A 20,863-nucleotide genomic window follows, 5' to 3' on the forward strand; every position below is an offset into this window, starting at 1 on the left:
AAACTGGTTCAAAATGTGAAGCAAGGTAGAGCTTATTTTGTCAGAATAGTGTCAATTTTAAGTCAGCCCAGCTGAGCTGAAGTTTTCTGTAGATTTCTCTGCCTGCACTGCACTGGCACCGCGGCTGATGGAAGGGGCCGCACAGTTCCCATGCTGAGCGAAGCCACCTGCCTGGCTCTTCCTGGCCCCTGCAGCCACAAAAGGCAGCACTGAAAACAAGGAGCAGAAGAACTACACGAGTTTCAGTGCGACAGGAAGGGAGAAGTCTGTAGTCCCCACAGGGCTTTTCCTCAGCATGGCCAACCTCTAACAGGTGCTGCTTTAGGCCACTGAGCAGTCGGTCTGGCTCAGTAGCTACCCCTGGACTTAAAGCCCAATAGTAAAAGGGAAAAACAGGTTGAGAGTTTCTTCTTCACCCTGTGCCTCCAGCATGGAATTTGGGGCTTTCCCCTAAGAACAGTACATGCGCTGGGAGCAGAAACGCATCGTGGTAAAACCGCAGCTCCCGAGCCATGAGCGGCGTTGTTCCTTGCTCGGCGAGGAGGCGGCGGCTCCACTTCTCGCCGTCCTCACGTCCCGTCCGTTAGCTGCCATGAGCACAGAACCGCCCTGGGCCGCTCGCTGCTGCGGTCCCGCTTCCGGACGGCTCTCGAGGTGGGAGCCCGGAAAGCGACTCCCGGGCCGGGGCGGGGCGGGGCGGTCCGGGGCGGGGCGGGAGGGCGCTGAGGCGGCGCGGCGCTGCGGCTGTCCCCGCAGAGTGGTTGCCGCGGGTCTGCAGTGCAGAGCGCGGCTGGGTCGCAGCGTGAGGTGGAGTGAGAAGGGCGAGGCGAGGTGAAGCGAGGGATTCCTCGGAGCCGCGCTCTGCCCCCGCCTTCCGCGTCAGGGTCGCTTTGGTTTGGCTGTGTTTGGGCTCTTGCCGCTCCCGAGCGCGGACATGCTGCGTGCCGCGCCGGTCCGTGAGAGCGGCGGTGCCAGACTGCTTTTAGGGGCCAAAACCCGTCGGAAAGGCAGAGCGGGCGGTGAGCGGGTGGGTGCTTCAGGCCTAGCGCTGGTGACAGTTCCATTTGGAACTGGTATTATGACATCAACCGACTCTGAGAGCTTATCTTGCAGACCCTCAGACCCCGGTGACACACTGGGCAGCTGCGCCTTGGGAGAGCAGAGAAACCCCTGGGCGGACGGAGACCCCGATCCCGGAGCTGACAAACTCGGACCCTTTGCTTCCAGGTAAGGTTAAAGTGATAATTAACCTGCGGGTTTCCGGGGTTGGCAGCTGGATTATTTTTGATGAAAGTAAACAAGCATGGCATGTGTGTACGGGTTTGTGTGTGTGTGTGTGTGTGTGTTTTTGTATGTGTGTCTGTGTTCGAGATGTTCCTTATTTCGAATTTGTGTGTGTGTGTTTGGTTGGGTTTGGGGTTTTTTGAGGGGTGTTGGTTTTACTTTGTTGTTGTTGCTTTGGTTTGGGTTATTTTTCTTACGGTAGTGTTGCATTGTGGAAGTGTCGTTTGCAATTTAGAGACATAGAAGTGCCTTCGTGTCTTCATGTCTACCTGTAGTAGTTTTGTATTGCTCATATCTACTTAGGTGGTTGTGTATGTTACTGTTTTACGATCACCGCTGCAAATGTTTTGTCATGAGACAAATGTGTAATCGCTGCTCCCCACTTAAACGCAGTTTTGTGATGGGGGGGGTTTAGTTTGGTTGTTGTCGTTTGGGGTTTGTTTAGTATTTCTTACCAGCTATTTAGTTCTTCAAGTTATTTCTTTGATACTGAGTGACAGAATTTCTTTCTGGAATGCTTCTTGATAGTCTTAACCAGAACTTTTACCTCTGTTTCAGATAGGAGCAATGTCTTTAAAGAGCAGAATACCTTTGATATTTAAAGAGCGGTCATTCAGGTGCCCCAACAAACAGCCTGCCAAGAAGACAACAGCATGCACCGCAAACTTGGGCCGAGCACGTCCTGGGTTAGATGCAGAGAAAGAACCGAGAGGTTCTGTGTATTCTAGAACCTCTGAAAAACCTAAGCCTTTTGGCCGGGAAGAGCTAAGTAAGTGTGTCTTCTGTCCTTCTCCCCTTTTCTTCAGAACAAAAACCCAAAAGGTAGAAAACACAGTTCTCATTTGTTGCACTGATGTAAGACAGGCTTGTGAGGAATAAAGCCTTCAGCACTAGGCTGCAATTTTGTGGGTCCCCTAAGGCAACTGAAGGGGCTGGTGTTGGAAAACCTGTAGTTTTTTCTATTTAAAAATCTATTTGTAACTATCGGTTTTGAGGAGGTTTTTATAACACACAGACTCAGCAAGGTCTTCTGTGTTGTGCAGAGAAAAGTACATTTTACCTTTGTGTTTACTTCCATTATTCACAAGCCTTTGAATGCTAATCCTGCTGAGGAAGAGGTCTGGTATCTGTAGGGTTACCTGCTCAGCTAGTTACTCGCTTCCTTTTCCATCCTAGTTCTTACAATCTGTTCATTACGTGGTTTTGCGTGGTGGAGTAGACCTGGTTCCTCTGGGTGCTCCTGAAGAATGCTCCCTTTTAAACATCCCTTTTCAAACAGAAACAGTAAATATTTTTTGAAATCTAATTTTCTCGCAGTTGTTAACGATGGAATTGCCCCACCACGTAAAATTCTTTTTCCACCTGAGAAAATCTGCATGGATTGGCAACAGCCACTGAATGTTGGAGCTGGACTGCAGAATCTGGGCAACACGTGTTACCTTAATGCTACTCTCCAGTGTTTGACGTACACACCTCCTCTGGCCAATTACATGCTGTCTCGTGAACACAGCAAGTCATGTGAGTACTTTCTAACCTTATTATAAATATGTTGGGCAGCTGCAAAGGTGAAAGAACAAGAGTGATTCTGTGGAGAAAACGGGTGGCTTTCCCGTTTTACCTGTAGAAGCCGGCTTTGCACGCCACCTTAGTGGTCTTTTTCAACCTAAATGGTTCTGTGATTCCGCGCTTATTTAACAGGAAGCTCAGCATGGCATATCAAGTGCATTTGTTCATTTAATGCACAATGGTAAAATTGCAAATGAAGACCATTTCTTGCCTTGTGCGGATAACGAAGTACATTGTAAAGGAAGGCATTTGATGAACTTTTGGCATTTGGGTTTCCGGCTGGTAGAGAGGTGGTAAAATTTAGGATGTTGGCATCGTAGCTTCTTTGTCTCTGCAGCCTAGATACCGTAATGTGCTAATACTGCAATAAATGACATGTTCACTATTGACCCTTTAAGAAAGCCCCCACCCTAGAAAGCACTACGAGCTAATTTCTGCTGACGTGAAATGGAAATTTGTGTGGGGCAATGTTCAAATTTAGACTGGTTTTATTCTAGTTAAAGGTTTGTATTTTTTAACCCTTTGAATTTGCGTTCTTCCCATTTCCATTCTACACTCGAACTGATCTGGCATAGGAGCCTCTTTTCATATCCTTCTAGGTCTTTTTTGACAAAGGTACATGCATGCTTTTTGGGTTGGCATCTTAGTGTTTATTCCTAGAAATTTAACTGTTTTTCTGACATAGATAAAAATGTTTCCAGTTAAGAACCCTCTTGCAAAAAGGAGGGCAGAAATACCTATACATACCTTCCTTTAATCTTTCCTTTCTCCCAGAGGATTCTTAGCTCTGTGTCCTGTAGCTCACCTAACAGCAGCATGCTGAAAATCACACGCATTCTCTCTTAGCGCTGTGTCATCAATGTCAATAGTGTTTTTCATGGATAGTGTTTTTTGGTTTTGTTCTTTTTTGGTAGCAACGCTTATTTGACTAGACTGTCAACTAGGCTGTTGCTTCTTTCACTCTTCAGGTCACGAAAAAGGCTTCTGTGCGATGTGTACGTTGGAAGCTCACATTAACCAGGCCCTGTTTTTCTCTAATAATGCTATCAATCCTGTATCTGTCATCAATGGCCTTAAAAGTAAGTCATTTCAGATGGTTTTCTTCTGATATATTTGGTAACTTTTCAAAGCACTGTCTGATGCATAGAAACGATTTTGATACTTTTAGAAACGTGAGTTTTCTTTCAATTTCTAGGACATAAATATAACCACCTTCTTATTTATTAGGTATAGGAGAGCATTTCCGTTACGGCAGTCAAGAGGACGCCCACGAATTCTTGTCCTTCACTGTTGATGCTCTGCAGAAAGCTTGCTTGAATGGAAGCACCACGTACGCGTAAACAAATTATTTAACCTTTAGATTGTTCTCTAGCCCCTTTTACTCCTTTCTTTACTATACTGCATTAAAATGAATGTCCTTGGTAAAAACTGTTTGAAGAGTTAACTCTGAGCCTCGCATCATCGGAGGTCTGATTCATCATTTCTTTCCAGATGGGATCCATCTTCTGAAGGCACCACACTTATTTATCAAATATTTGGAGGATATCTAAGATCCCAAGGTACTTGTTAAAAATCTTCCTGTCCTTTGAACTGGTCTGTGTCTGTTTGTCTGTAGTAAAGGACTTTGTGCTTTGACTAAAGTAAAATGTATGAAGACTTTAAATTTGTCCGGTCAGTGTTGAGCATTTGTATTTTGATTCCAGTAAAATGCTTGAACTGCCAAGCTGTTTCGGAAAGGCACGAACCATTCCTCAATATTACTTTGGCTATAGAGGTAAGGTGGCTTGTGAATACGGGTCGAGCTGTAGGGGTAGAGCTTTCCAAATAAAGTCATTTTACACTAAAAATATACACTGCTAAAAGGAAAGAGCTTGGTGGTGGGTGGGAGTGGATTGGACTTTGCTCTTGTGTGGAAGGCATCGAGATGTTCTCCATGTTTGCAGTGGGTTTAAGCTGTAAAAACAGTTATTACATCTACACAAACACCTCTACTCTAACACTTCTCGATTATTCTGCTTCAGCATCTATACCTCTATTGTTAGGCTGCTGGGTTTGGTTGTTCTCATTATTGAGGCCATAGCATAGTACAGATGCTGTCTGTGGCACTGCAAACTTTATGTTTTTATTTCAAAGTAGCATGATTTCCACAGGAGGTAAATGCTCAGCGTACTCTGAGGTTTCTGCCTCCTTCACAGTGGTTGCCGGTTGACAGTAGGTCGCTTGAGGATGAACTAGCAAGGTTCTCCCATTAACTACCAGGAAGTGTTTGAAATTTTGCATTTCCAGTGACTCAGTGCTCTACTTTCTTATTCATCCAGACCGTTACATCTGTCACCAAGGCTCTGGAACAGTTTGTGAAACCTGAACAACTGGGCGGAGAAAACAGCTATAAGTGTAGCAAGTAAGAGTCTTACTAATTCCATCTGAGTCCAAGAGAAGGCATTTAATGTGTCACATGAATATTTGGAAATAGAAGTCTTGTGACCATTAGCTCATATTAGACTTTTATTCCTACTGCTGCCTCCACTGGGTTTTATTAGCCTTCGTCCGTGTGAGGTTGCACACAGAAATATTTGTGTGGCCAGGAGTTAAAGGGGATGTCTGCTAAGTCGTGGTGAGCTGAAGCACGGAGCTAAGGACAGCGATTTGGGGTGGGAGGCAACCTCAGCTGGCTGAAGGTCCTAGTGCTCCCTGTGCAACAAAGTGGGATTGGGTCTCAGTGCATGTGAACGGTGGTCGTTAACATGAGCAGCCTCTAATGGCTCACTGAAAAATGTCTTGCATGGTTCTCATGCTGAATTGTTGGGAAGTCTTTCCTTTTTGTCATTAGGATAGAGGCTCGGGTGTTTGCTTGGCTATGAAAAGACAAGTCTAAGTCCTTTCTTTTGGAGAGCTGTCCGCTTACATGCTGTTACCTTCTGTCTATTAACAAACCTGAAGTGCAGCGTATGGGTTCATAAGCCTGTGCGAGGGATGAAAACTTGTTTGAGTTTTGGGAGGGGGAAGAATTTGCTGTTAAACCTTTGTCTGTGCTTGTTTTTTAAGGTGCGAAAACATGGTTCCTGCCTCCAAGAGGTACACAATACATCGCTCCTCCAAAGTTCTCATCCTGTCGCTGAAAAGATTTGCAGATTTGACTGGTGCCAAGATCAACAAGGTATATTTGCAGCTGTAAAGCAGCTTTATCTTCTTGGAATGGGACATTTCCCCAGGAAAATAATCGTTTTAAACAGGGGAAGTTTAGATTGGATGTAAGGAAGAAGTTCTTTACTGTTAGGCTGGTGAGGCACTGCAATGGGTTGCCCAGGGAAGCTGCGAATGCTCCATCCCTGGCGGTGTTCAGGGTCAGGTTGGGCAGAGCCTTGGGTGGCATGGTTTAGTGGGAGCTGTCCCTGCCCATGGCAGGGGGTTGGAACTAGATGATCTTAGAGGGCCTTTCCAACCTTCACTGTTCTATGATTCTATGATTTAAAAGTTGTTAATGTTTGCAGGCTGTAAGTATAATAACAATAGTCTAAGAAAAGTCAATCTAACAACTATGGCTTACGGTAACCATGAGAGTATGCCTCAGTCTTAGAGCTAATTCTGCAGAAAACAGTTCTCTGCAGCTTAAATTATGAAATATTGTTTCTGAGAATAGGTATTTTTAAATGAATCAAGAATATATTTGTGTGATCCTAGCCTGTGTTTTTAGAAGGGTTTTTCTCAGGCTGTTCCATGAAGTGTTTCGGGGTGATTTTTGAATCTTCCTGTTTTGTGTTTAGGATGTAGAATACCCTGAATATTTGGATCTTCGAGCATATATGTCCCAGTCAACGGGAGAGCCACTCGTGTATTCTTTATATGCAGTTCTTGTTCATTCTGGTTCCAACTGCAATTCAGGACACTACATCTGCTTCATAAAGGTGGGTATCAGCTTGATTTCTAACAGGGTAAAATAAACCAAGAAAATAAATGTTACTGGCAACCACCGTTTTGATGGAGAAAGGTTGACTGACGCGTTCTGTTTGATTTGTTTGGTACGTTTTGTGCTGTCGTGTTCCGCCTGTGATGTCATTTGGACCACATGCATTTTGTCTGAAGATACCACTGTCTTTTGTTTGCAGGCCGGGAACGGATTTTGGTATCAAATGAATGATGCCATAGTGCGGCGTTCTGATATCAAAAAGGTTCTCAATCAGCAAGCTTATTTACTTTTTTATATCAGGTAATACCAGCTACGGAATCTGTTCAGAATATATTTACTTTCCTGTTAATGATACTTTTCTTTTTTTCCAAGTGTTTTTCTTTCTCTCCTAGGAAAAGTTTAGTGTTTCTGTAATTCAGTTCTGTCTAACTTGAACCTTCCGCAGTCATTTACTATTTTTCATTGCTTGGCATTAAACTGGTGTGCTTGTGTACTTGCTCTGTATCTGCTCTATGTAGCTGGCTAATATAGCAGAGGAGAAATTATGCCATGGATGGTGTAAGGGTGAGTTGCTGCTCTGACAAGAACAGTCATTGTAGGGAGACCATTGTCTGTTTTTTAGTTTGTAGTCTTGGTTGAGTCTTTTATATATGTCTTTTGTGTCATATCATCTGTTCTTGTAAAATTATAGATGGGGTTTTTATCCAAGAATAGATTGAAAGAAAGACTCTAAACTGAGATCACTGTTATTTTTCCAAGGCGCTACGATTTGACACTTGGAGAAGGTCGTTTTTACTTACCACCACCAGCAAATGTAAGTCCTACATTTGGCTCTGATGCTACAGTCCCTTCCAGTCCAGAGCCTTCAGAAAAATCTGAGGTGTCGAATGGCGTGTTTAAAATGAATTGCAACATATCTTCCGATGGAATTGTAATTGGCAAGGTGGTCGGCACATTGCAGAATTCCCATTCTTTCTGTGAGAGTGCTGAAGACTAAACAAAAGGGACTGAAACTTGATGATTTTGCTTGCCAAGTCCAACCGCTAAACCTTCTGAGATTTTCTTTGCTAAAACAAATGGATTGCTTGAAGCAGTGAGTTGTTTGTTCCATCTAGAACTTCTCACCTATGGTGTGTTTAGTGTTCAGGAGCATGAAAACGTTCCTAATTCATGTGAAATACTGTGAAAACAACAGCACAAATTTCATCGTTAACACTTTGTGCTGTTGTCCCGTTAGAATTTGCACTGCTGAACTGGCATGTGAGAACCTGTTAACTTCAGAAAATTTCACCTGAGATAGTACTTCATAAGTTTCATAAATATATTGGGGGGGGAAGGGGTGATGTGTGAAATAGCAACGGTGCATGTAAGGCAAAGTGATCTTGTTTAATAACTGATGAGGAAAATTTGCAAACCATTTTCTACTAAAGGTAGTACTTTTTTGCCTGTTAACGTCTGTGTTTTACTTGTAGATACCTGTAGCTGAGTCACCGAATCCTCAAGAAGTAACCTTGGGGTCCCTGGCCTACAGCCACCTGAACAGGTTGTCAGAGCAAACAAGGTAAATTAACTGCACTCTGATGAAAACAAGATTTCATACAAGTTTATCATTGTTTTACCCATTTACTAATTCTATCTAATAGAAAGCTTTAAACCAGTACAGCAAATTCCACACTGTACATGTAGGGTTGCAGACATGAGCACTGAACAGGCATTATTCTGATACTAAATACAATCAGACGCCTCCCAGAATAGTTCTGTTTCTTCATAGAATTATTTTCCTTCATTTTTACGATTGGATTTCTTTTCCTGATGTCAGTTCCCACCTCCTGCCCTCCCATTCTGGGGAGAGAGGGAAATCAATGAGTTGACTTTTTTCTAGTTGGGGGAGAGCGAAGGTAGTGGTGTTGGCTACTGATGCGAGGCAGAGCAGGGAGCAGAGGGAGACAAATGTGTTGGGTGTGGGTTTTAATGTACTACTTGCAAACTCAAGAGAAGAAAAACACCTTCTCTGGGCACTGCTGAATGTGTGAGAATCGGTTTCTAAAGCGACTGCCTTACAGAGTCCCTTTAGAAAGGTACAGTTTCCAAACTGTGTAAGGGAGTTTAGAAACATACAGAGTTTACCAGTAGCCACCAAATCTTTTACTTCAAGGGATTTTTGCTCCTGACATTTATCATTTAGGTGAACTTTTTCAAGTGAAAAATGTGTTTTTATTTTGTGCAGTGTCCCTGCACCTCAGAAGTCTGAGGGTGATCGTCTTATGGAAACCATAGTGACGGAAACAGTGTTTGCCTGTGAACATGAGGTGAAGATAGACGACTCCAAAAAAACTGACAAAGGGCGCTACCAAAGGAAGAGACAATACTCTGACATTGAAGAGGAGAAGCAAAGCAGGAGCAAAGTGGATGATTGTTCCTGCAAAAGGAGGTGCTCTCGCAGCATGGAAACAAATAAGCAGTATCATCATAAGCAGGACTATTGCAGTGAAGGCAAGTACAGACCTTCCCATAATGAAACAAACAGTCCAAATAATGGCAAAAGCTCAGGAAAATACTCTGATTATGGATCCCGAAGCAGAGAAAGAACAGAACAAGACAGGAATAGGTATTACCATTCCAAAGGAGAGAGAACCTGGAGCAGGAAAAGATACTATCAAGATGAAGCACGGAGATGGGAAATACGCAGATATTACGAGGATTATGACTCTTTTCGTAGAACAGGAGATGGTAGAGAGAGGAAGTCCTCTCATTTTGATGAAGACTTTGAAAAATGGAGTCAATTCTCGAAATCACAGAGGGATGATCCCTGCAAGAGCAGATGGGCTGACAACACTCCCTGCAGAGAGGAAGGTGCCCATCACTTGAGCAGCCACAGAGGAAACCTCCGTCATTGTTCAGTACCTCAGCAGCAGTCTGAAAAACACTCTCGGGAAGGGCACGCACCTCCACCTGCCTCAGCTCATGCACAGTTTGACAACTCTCTCTGGGAAAATGAGAAACTGAGGCTTGGCAAGAGGAAGCATGGCGACACAGAAGGAAGCGAAAGCGAAGTGGAAAAGAAACGCCGCTAGATGATAAATATCAAGAGAAGGATTACAAGTAAGCAGGAATTCCAGCATAATCCGCCATTTTTTCCCTAACTCTTTTCTGAATGTGTCTCATGCCTGCCTTTTTCCCATTTTGATTTATATAGGATAATCTGACTACGGGTTGGTCATTAGGCTGGTCATTAGGTTGGTCAAGCAAACATAGGAAGGATGTTGCCGAATAGCACTAGAATGCTAGATCTGGAGCACAAAGTTAAGAACCTGTCATGGTTTATGCCCAGCCTGCTGGACCCAGGACAGAACCACATCCGCGCACTGCTCTTGATTACGTTGCAACAATTACATATTTTTAATTCCACATATGTCACAATTAGCCCCTGTAAGGACTTGTGTACAAACTAAGACTTACTGTTCTTTAATCTGAGGGCTTATGTTTGTTGCATCTGAAGTCAGATGTGCAGAAATTACTACAAAACAGCTGACACACAGCAAGTCACCACCTGTGGTGAAATAAATAACATTCCATACATGCATCGAATGCTGCATCCATTTTCCTATTTTTAACCTGCATGTTTCCCTCAGACTTCAGGATTTGGATGGCCTTGTGTTCCGCATTGACAATGACTAGGACTGGTTTGGCTTTAGTGAATGCTTTTGCTCGCAGGTGGCCCACTCCGGTTATTTCTAAACCAGGCAAAAGTATAGGAAGAAGTTAAATGCCTTGCACCCCACCACACAGGTCAGGGGCACTAAGATTACTGTGCTATCTGTGTAGGCGTAAGAAATGTTAGCCAATAAACACAGTGATAGAACCCCACTTTGATCCACTGCTTGCAACACAAGTGGGTGCTGCAGAAAAAATAAGGACTTGGAGATCAGTATGATCAGACAAAAGGCGTTTATTGCAAAGCCTTAACTCCTTAAATACTATTGCTTACAAACACAGTGATTTGGCATATTATGATTGGATACATGTATGGAAGACCCTTAGTGACTAACATATAATTGGTTAAGCACAGGTGTGAGAACTTGACTTCAAAAGCTTGCCAACAGTCCACAGTTCTCATAACTCGGTGAATTCCAGCTTCTTCTTATCTTGCTTGCTTAAGCTTCCTCGGGGCTCTCATAGCCTTGCTGTATCTTTTGGGATTATTCAGAGTTCATGTACCAAATATCCATTCTCCTGTGAGAACAATGTCTCCACAAGTGGGATATGAGGGCTGTGGAAAGCAATTTGTTAAGTCTGCAGAATTTTAGTATTTTCTCAAGTCCATGGATGTTCATGAACTTCCTCCTGTGGAAGGTCCGTCTTTAAAAGTATTAAATAAATGGGTCCCAAGTAGGAATTTTCACCTTAGCATAGATCCAAAATGCAGTCAGTTTGGATGTGGGGAAGCTACCTTCTCAAGTCTGTTGGATAATATTGTCACAGAGCAGATGGAGCTGTGTGCAGGCTTGAGACTTCTTTTTCGGAAACCTAACTACTGAGACAGGGTTTGATGTTAAATGTCATGACATGGAGTGACATTGCTTTCTTTTGTCTTTCAGATACAAAGCTCACTGATGGAATCCTTCGATACCCAAACTAAACCTACTGTCAAAACCAACAATGTCTTATCATCTGACTCTTTACCATCAAAACTGTGTACAATCAAAGCTGATGGTTTATCATCAAACCTGGCTGTTTACCATCAAGAATGACTCTACCATCAAAACTGACTGTTTACCATGAAACCTGGCTTTGCCATCAAAACTGACTCTTTACCACCAGACCTGACTGTTTACCATCAAACCTGGCTTTACCATCAAAAATGACGAGTCTTTACCTTCAAAAACGACTCTTTATCTCCAAACTGGACTTTGTCAATGTTGACCATCAAAACTTTGAATTTATTATTGAAACATTTACCGTCAAAATCCATATATTTTAATTCCGTTTTCTTAATATCCTGTCACTTGTCTGAAGTCTCAGTTGTCTGGGTTTGTCTCCCTAAAGTGGCTAGCTAAAGACAAATTCATACTGTGATTTTAATTTTGATTATGCACTGGTCCTGCATCAGGAGACCAGTGACTGGGAACCTCTGTGAAATACAGTTCATCTGACGAATCTCTCTGATCTAATTAATCGACTTGAGAAGAGATCCGAGTTGTTCCCCTGCTTGCCTTATATTTGACCGAAGATCATGGAAGGCAACGGTCAAAATCCCTCCTTAATTCAGGGTGGGAAACCAGCTCTTAATGGAGTAACGTTCATAGCAAGACAGCTATGAGTGTTCAGCCTTACAAAAACAACCGATTTTGCAGCTGAGGAGTTTTCTCTCTGAAAAATTCAACCTGTCAATTTAAATCAGTGTGCTTAAAGGTAGGCAAAGAGGCCTTTTACTTACAGGAGCAGCTGCAAAATCAGATCGGAACCTCTTAAACAAGTATATCAGCACCCACCTCCCATGTATTCCTGGTAAATGAGGAGCTATGCAACAGAGTTTCCACACATTATTTTAGTCTCCAGGCTGAAGCAACAGGTCCTCCTGATAAATGAAAACGTTACTATTGCAGTGGATTTACATCGAACATCATATTTTTAACACTGATTGATGCAGAGCATGTCCTGTAAATCTCTTGTGTACACCAAGTAATACTTAAATCAGTCCCTCTCTGTGAAGCATTTACATTTTCTCACAGTTTCTCACAGTATGCTAGAGATTGGAAGGGACCTCAAAAGATCATCTAGTCCAATCCCCCTGCCAGAGCAGGAACACCTAGATAAGTTTACACAGGAATGTGTCCAGGCGGGTTTTGAATGTCTCCAGAGAAGAAGACTCCACAACCTCCCTGAGCAGCATGTCCCAGTGTTCTGTCACCCGCACTGAGAAGAAGTTTCTTCTCAAGTTTAAGTGGTAACTCTTGTGTTCCAGTTTGTACCCATTGCCCCTTGTCCTATCATTGTTTGCCACTGAGAAGAGCCTGGCTCCATCCTCGTGACACCTCCCCTTTATATATTTATATACGCTAATAAGGTCACCCCTCAATCTCCTCTTCTCCAAACTACAGAGACCCAGCTCACTCAGTCTTTCCTCATAAGGGAGATGCTCCACTCCCTTAATCATCTTAGTTGCCCTGTGCTGGACTCTCTCCAGCAGGTCTCTGTCCTTCTTGAACTGAGGGGCCCAGAACTGGACACAATATTCCAGATGCGGTCTCACCAGGGCAGAGTAGAGGGGGAAGGAGGACCTCTCTGGACCTACTAACCACCCCCCTTCTAATACACCCCAGGATGCCATTGGCCTTCTTGGCCACAAGGGCACAGTGTCGGCTCATGGTCATCCTGTCGTCCACTAGGAACCCCAGGTCCCTCTCCCCTACACTGCTCTCTAACAGGTCTTTCCCCAACCTATACTGGAACCTGGGGTTGTTCCTGCCCAGATGCAGGACTCTACACTTTCCCTTGTTATATCTCATCAAGTTATTCCCCACCCAACTCTCCAGCCTGTCCAGGTCTCGCTGGATGGCAGCACAGCCTTCTGGCGTGTCAGCCACTCCTCCCAGCTTAGTGTCATCAGCAAACTTGCTGACAGTACACTCAATTCCCTCATCTAAATCACTGATGAATATATTAAATAATACTGGTCCCAGTACTGACCCTTGAGGCACTCCACTAGATACAGGCCTCCAACTAGACTCCGCCCCATAGACTACAACTCTCTGGCTTCTCTCCTTCAGCCAGTTCACAGTCCACCTCACTACCCGACCATCCAGACCACACTTCCTCAATTTAGCTGCGAGGATGCTGTGGGAGACTGTGTCAAACGCTTTGCTGAAGTCAAGGTAGACCACATCCACCGCTCTGCCATCATCCATCCACCGTGTTATTTCCTCATAAAAGGCTATGAGATTGGTCAAGCATGACCTCCCCTTGGTGAAGCCATGTTGACTGCCCCTCATAACCCTCTTATCCTTGATATGCCTTAAGATGGCACCAAGGATAAGGTGTTCCATCACTTTCCCAGGGATGGAGGTGAGGCTAACTGGTCTATCATTACCAGGGTCCTCCTTCTTGCCCTTTTTGAAGACAGGAGTGACATTTGCTTTCCTCCAGTCCTCAGGCACCTCTCCCGTTTCCCAAGACTCGGTAAAGATGATGGAGAGTGGTCTAGCAATGACCTCCGCCAGTTCCCACAGCACCCGCGGGTGCATCCCATCTGGACCCATGGATTTATGGATGTCCAGACTGCTCAACTGGTCTCTAACCCATTCCTCATCTGCTCCGTTGGCCTGACTTCATCTGAGGTCTCAGAGGTACAGGGCTCTTCAGGACTGCCTCCAGCAGAGTAGACAGAGACAAAGAAGGCATCCAGTAACTCTGCCATCTCTGTATCTTCTGTCACCAGGGCACCCGTCCCATTCACCGGTGGGCCTACATTGCCTCTGGTGTTAGTTTTATCTGCCATGTATTTGAAAAAGCTCCTTCTGCTGTCCTTGACCCCTCTCGCCAGATTTAATTCCAAGGAGGCCTTAGTCAGCTGCCTTCCTACATCCTCTAGCAGCAGCATTATATTCCTCCCAAGTGGCCAGCCCCTCCTTCCATGACCTGTAAACTCCTCTTCCACTTGAGCATACCCAGCAATTCCCTATTTAGCCACGCAGGTCTCCTGGCCCTCTTCCTTGACTTCCTACGTGTTGGGATGCTCTCATCTTGAGCTCAGAAAGAGCAGTCCTTGAACATCAACCAACTATCTTGGGCCCCTTTACCTTCAAGCAGCCTTGCCCATGGGATTTCCCCTAGCAATTGCTTGAAAAGGCCAAAGGTTGCCCTGCTGAAGTCCAGGGTTGCAATTCTACTTGCTATTCTACTGGTCCTACCACACAAGATCCTGAATTCCACCATCTCGTGGTCGCTGCAAGCAAGGCAGCCCTCAACCTTCACTCCTTCGACCAGACCCTCCTTGTTAGGGAGGATGAGATCCAGCAGCATACCTCTCCTGGTTGGCTCATCCACCATTTGAATGAGGAAGTTATCATCCGTACACTGGAGGAACCTCCTGGACTGTGGCTGGGTTGCTGAGTAGTCCTTCCAGCAAACATCAGGGAAGTTAAAATCCCCCACGATGACCACGGCCTGTGACTGTGAGGCCGCTCTCAGCTGCCTCAGAAGGCCTCGTCAACTTCCTCACCCTGATCCGGTGGCCTGTAACAGACCCCACAACAGTATTGCCCCTGCCAGCCTGCCCCTTAATTCTCAGCCACAGACTCTCAACTCGCTCGTCATCTGTCCCTGGACAGAACTCAGCGCATTGTAGCTGCTCTCGCACATAAAGAGCAACCCCACCACCCCGCCTGGCTGGCCTGTCTTTCCTGAAAAGGACATAGCCCTCCATGACTATATTCCAGTCATGTGAGCTGTCCCACCACGTCTCTGTAATTGCCACCAGATCATAATCTCCTGACTTAACACAGGTTTCTAGCTCCTCCTGCTTATTTCCCATGCTGCGTGCATTGGTGTACAGACATTTCAGGGAGTGAGCTGAGCACACCGATTTCACCCTAGGATTACAGGAGGCCTCCCAGTCTTCATCAGTTCTGGAGTGCTGCCCCACTGGGGCAAGCCCAGCTACAACCCCATCCCCCTTTGAATCTAGTTTAAAGCTCTCCAAATGAGCCCTGATAATTCGTGCCCCAGCATCCTTTTGCCTCTGTGAGATAAACCTTTCCCACATGCCATTGTCCAGAGTGGTGCCCTATAAAACCAGCCGTTTTCTGTTCAAACTGTAGCTAGAAACATTTTGCAAGCAAATACAGAAATGGAACTTGTAAGCCATAAATCTTAGTTTGTAGGATTTGGTCTACAAGAGACCTAGCTTTTCCAGCCAGCATATCTACATAGGTATGTAGTAGTAAATCTTAAAACTATGCATTGTTTTCATCTAGAAAGCATTATACCTGCTGCTCAGTTGACAGAGGTTCAGTTTTGTACCAGTTTAAACTGGTTCAAAATGTGAAGCAAGGTAGAGCTTATTTTGTCAGAATAGTGTCAATTTTAAGTCAGCCCAGCTGAGCTGAAGTTTTCTGTACATTTCTCTGCCTGCACTGCACTGGCACCGTGGCTGATGGAAGTGGCTGCACAGTTCCCATGCTGAGCAAAGCCACCTGCCTGGCTCTTGCTGGCCCCTGCAGCCACAAAGGGCAGCACTGAAAACAAGGAGCAGAAGAACTACACGAGTTTCAGTGCAACAGGAAGGGAGAAGTCTGTCGTCCCCACAGGGCTTTTCCTCAGCATGGCCAACCTCTAACAGGTGCTGCTCTAGGCCACTGAGCAGTCGGTCTGGCTCAGTAGCTACCCCTGGACTTAAAGCCCAATAGTAAAAGGGAAAAACAGGTTGAGAGTTTCTTCTTCACCCTGTGCCTCCAGCATGGAATTCGGGGCTTTCCCCTAAGAACAGTACGTGCGCTGGGAGCAGAAACGCATCGTGGTAAAACCGCAGCTCCCGAGCCATGAGCGGCGTTGTTCCTTGCTCGGCGAGGAGGCGGCGGCTCCTGGCGGGGCTTGCTGCCTCCCGCGGGGAATCGAACGCTTCGAACGGTTCCACTTCTCGCCGTCCTCACGTCCCGTCCGTTAGCTGCCATGAGCACAGAATCGCCCTAGGCCGCCCGCTGCGGCAGAAAAAAATAAGGACTCGGAGATCAGTATGATCAGACAAAAGGCGTTTATTGCAAAGCATTAACTCCTTAAATACTGTTGCTTACAAACACTGTGATTTGGCATATTATGATTGGATACATGTCTTGAAGACCCTTAGTGACTAACATATAATAGGTTAAGCACTGCTGTGAGAACCAAGGACAGAAACACATCTGCGTAGTGTTCTTGATTTGGTTACAACAATTATATATTTTTAATTCCACATATCCCACAATTAGCCCCTGTCAGGATTTGTGTACAAACCAAGACTTACTGTTCTTTAATCTGAGGGCTAACGTTTGTTGCATCCAAAGTTAGATGTGCAGAAATTACTCAAAATAGCTGAAACACAGCAAGTCATCACCTGTGGTGAAATAAATAACATTCCATACATGCATCAAATGCTGCATCTGTTTTCCTATTTTTAACCTGCATGTTTCCCTCAGACTTCAGGATTTGGATGGCCTTGTGTTCCGCATTGACAATGACAATCGCAAACGGAAGAAAAAGAAGAAAAAGAAGAAACACATCAGGAAACTGAAAGACTTCTCAGAATATTTAGATTCTCGTCTCGAGAAGATGACACAGGAGGAGAAGAAGAGAGTACCCATTTTTTCAGGCAACTATTTACGTGAGCAATACAGAAACCAGGGCAGTGAAGAAAACTACAAGGACAGGAAGCCTTCTGGGGCAGGTGACAACAAGAAATACAGCTTCATCCCATCCAGTGAGTATGTGAAAGGTAAAAAGGCATAGGATGTTTGCAGGACTCCTTTTTACTGACAGAGACACTTGTTACGCTTGAAACAACCTTTAAATGCTTTTGTACAGTAGTCCAAGTTGTAGATGATGACATGAGACTTCCAGGCTAGTAATATTGTAGTAAAGCAACGTCTTCCCCAAAATGTCTGCCAGGGTAATTGATTTAAATAAAATACTATGTTCAGCTGTTTCACCACATAGAAACGGAGCTGACTGCTTATTCAGACGAACCTCAGTTGTTGATAATATTGAACTGTGGTTCCAGATATAGCTCAGTCTTCTCCTAAACACAGTTGTTAACCTCCCAGAGGACGCTTTGAAACTTAAGACCTGGAGAGTATGTTAAATTCCTGCCACTGGTTTAGTTCCTTCTGATTGTTTTCTGTTAGCATAGTCTTAAAAATATAGAGAAGCGGCCTGAGGGAAAACTCTTTTGTAATCGGAAGAAATTCATCTACTCTAGATCTGGTTTGGCTTTAGTGAATGCTTTTGCTCGCAGGTGGCCAACTCTGGTTATTTCTAAACCAGTCAAAAGTATAGGAAGAAGTTAAATGCCTTGCACCCCACCATACAGGTCAGGGGCATTAAGATTAGTGCGCTGTCTGTGTAGGCGTAAGAGATGTTAACTGATAAACACAGTGATAGAACCCCACTTTGATCCACTGGTTGCAACACAAGTGGGATATGAGGGCTGTGAAAAGCAATTTGTTAAGTCTGGAAAATCTGAGTATTTCCTCAAGTCCATAGATGTTCATGACCTTCCTCTTGTGGAGTGTCCGTCTTTAGAAATGTTAAATAAATGTGTGTCAAGTAGGAATTCCTGGATAATGGAATCTCTCTCAAAAAAGGCCACCGCAGCAGTGTGTTTTTAAAGAGCCTGGAACCTCTCAAACAGGCTAGGGACAGACAACAGCTAAGAAGGAATTGTTAGGTTGTGCCTTTTCACCAGGACTCCCCAGTAAATTAATAAGGATGGAAAGGGCATGTGATAATGTGTAATTTAAGGAAAATGGAGGTGAGATAGGAGAAGGAGCAGCTTTAAAGGAGTTGCTTTCCTGCATTCCTACAAATTCTCTCCAGCAAGTTTCTACAGGCTTCTGAAGGTTTAGTGCGTGAGATTTGGTGAGCTTGAACACAAGACTGTTGGTAAAACAAGGATACTGTCTAGACAAAACCTCACCTAAATTTACCTAAGTACCACTTGCTATGAAAGGAGGTAGCTTTGTCCTAATACTGTGTACAGTTTCCTCACCTTAGCATAGATCCAAAATGCAGTCAGTTTGGATGTGGGGAAGCCACTGTCTCGAGTGTGTCGGATCCTGTAGTCACAGAGCAGACGGAGCTGTGTGCAGGCTTGAGACCTCTTTCAGAAACCCAACCACTGAGACACGGTTTGATGTTGAACATCATGGCAGGGAGTGACATTGCTTTCTTTTATCTTTCAGATGCAAAGCTACTGATGGAAGCCTTCAATACCCAACCTAAACCTACCAACAAAACCAGCTACTTCCCACCCTCAATCCTGACTTCTTACCTTCAAAACCATCGACTCTTTACCTTCAAAAACTATGACTCTTTACATGGAACTCGACATCACCAATATTGACCATCAAAACTTAGAATTTATTATTAAAACATTTACCATCAAGACAAAATCCAATCATAAGTGGTGCTTAACATTTCTGTACAGAATTTTACCATGAAGGACTTTGTTCTAGCTTTGAACTTGAGACTTTGTTTTTTAAGACATACTTCTAATCCAAAAGGGTGGAAACTTCTTAAAACTGCTGAACATTGTAAATTACCATATTAACATCTCACAAGTGTGAGATAAGGCCCTGGAATAGACCATCTCAAATGCTGCTTATTACAGACTCAGGTTGACTTTATGTTATTCATATTGTGTTACTCCAAGTTAGACATCTGGTGCAAGAGCAACCAGGGATTACAAAAATTGCAACTGACAGTCTGTATATTTAATTTAAAGACTTATTTAATATTTCACAGGTAGAATTTTTTGCAAGAGCTTCATCTTCTTTCCTGTTCTTTCGGACACTAGGAACTAATGTACTTCACATACGAGTTATAGTCAAGATCTGGAAGGAAATCATCTGGTTCTCAGCATTGTGAAACAACAGATATGCAGTTTTGAATGTATTTCTCAAGATGATCACTGATTTTCTTCCATATGTTTTAACCACATTTTCTTAATATACTCTCACTTGTCTGAAGTCTCAGTTGGCTGGTTTTGTCTCTCTGAAGTGGCTAGCTAAAGACAAATTCATACTGTGATTTTAATTTTTATTATTAAATGCTATCAAACTGTGATGCACTTATTATTCACTGGTCCTGCATCAGGAGATGAGTGGGGAACCTGTATTAAATACAGTTCATCTGAATAATCTGTCTGGTTTATACAAGCTGTGTTGTTCAGAGATGTTTAAAGTTTGATCTTTGTTTTTTTTAAAGATAAAAAGCACTTGCCCCACTGTAAATATATAGCATGTAAAATTTATATAGTATATAAATACAGCAAAGTTAAAATGGCTTTTTACTGGAGTTTTACTGGAGTTATTTAACATGCAGTATGTCATGTGAATTGACAGCTTTCAGAGTGTGTTTGATGCTCAAGAAATCAGATCTTCCGTTCAGTGGTGGGGGAGATGATGCTGTCGCTGTGACCCAGAGAAGATCAGTAACTTGGGATTTCATCTGCCTAAACAAGAATGCAGAAGGCTTTCTCCTTTGGTGTTAAAAGCTTCCACCACCAGGCAGCAAGCTGGGAGCTCATCAGTAGCTTTTTACCGTGTGTGACACTAAATCAAAATCCAAAGGAGCAAGGTTAATGTTTCAGTAAATACTTAAAGAAATATTTTGGTACATGGAAAACCCCATAAAGCCAATCTATAAGTGTACCCTGCATAATGTTCCTATGGCAACAGTTCTGTGAAGTTACATAAAGTAACATGACAAAGAAACCACACACTGTTCCTGTATCTGGCTTTTTCTTCCTCTTTTGTCCTCTGGCTCCATGATTTGGTGTCTTGTCTTTGATGAATAACCCTGTCATAGGTGTATAAAAGGAGCTTCAGCATTGACTGCTTGTCATGGTTAAAGCCGAGCTGGTAATTCAGAACCATGCAGCCACTCGCTCACTCTCCCTTTTCTTCCACCCTGCTCCCAGAGGGATGGTGAGGAGTATCGAAAGAATGTAAATCCCACAGGTTGAGATAAGAACAGTAACTACGGTACAACACAAAACCGCTACTGCTTCTACCAATAGTAACAATGATGAGGGAACTAACAAGGGGGGGGGGGGAATATAAGCTAAAAGGGGAGAAGAAAAAACAAACCAATAAACACAAAGTCATGCTCAATACAATTGCTCAGCACCCACCAACTGATACCCAGCCCAACCTCAGCAGCTATATGGGCCTTCCAGGTATCTCCCCCCAGTTCATACACTGGATATGATGTGCTGTGGTATGGAACACCCCTTTGGCTAGTTTGGGTCAGGTGTCCTTTCCCTGCTTCCTCCTGGTTTCCCATGCCCCTCCTCACTGGCAGAGCATGAAACTGAAAAGTCCTTGATCAGCGTAAGCATTACATAGAAACAAC

The 20,863-nt window shown here is 44.0% G+C and overlaps 1 protein-coding gene and 1 long non-coding RNA gene across 2 annotated transcripts; both read left to right on the top strand.

Annotated features, from left to right (window-relative positions):
• Nucleotides 1-934: 934 nt before the first annotated feature.
• LOC133220024 (ubiquitin carboxyl-terminal hydrolase 42-like) lies at nucleotides 935-20,228 on the top strand. Its single transcript, XM_061367777.1, is given in 16 exon segments — nucleotides 935-1,227; nucleotides 1,902-2,053; nucleotides 2,602-2,802; nucleotides 3,819-3,929; nucleotides 4,078-4,180; nucleotides 4,342-4,409; nucleotides 4,554-4,624; nucleotides 5,169-5,251; nucleotides 5,896-6,007; nucleotides 6,615-6,755; nucleotides 6,957-7,078; nucleotides 7,517-7,571; nucleotides 8,230-8,318; nucleotides 8,985-9,826; nucleotides 9,829-9,859; nucleotides 16,930-20,228. Coding segments are annotated over 16 exon segments (2,784 nt in total). The 3' UTR covers nucleotides 17,240-20,228.
• Nucleotides 7,751-9,060, top strand: LOC133219745 (uncharacterized). Its single transcript, XR_009727513.1, has 3 exons — nucleotides 7,751-7,850; nucleotides 8,230-8,318; nucleotides 8,985-9,060. It is a non-coding gene; the product is annotated as an uncharacterized LOC133219745 (long non-coding RNA).
• Nucleotides 20,229-20,863: the final 635 nt, after the last annotated feature.

This window comes from Neopsephotus bourkii, unplaced genomic scaffold, assembly GCF_033783945.1.
Source record: "Neopsephotus bourkii isolate Nb327-2 ecotype Australia unplaced genomic scaffold, CSIRO-AGI_Nbou_v1 NB_126, whole genome shotgun sequence".
Lineage (NCBI taxonomy): Eukaryota > Metazoa > Chordata > Aves > Psittaciformes > Psittacidae > Neopsephotus > Neopsephotus bourkii.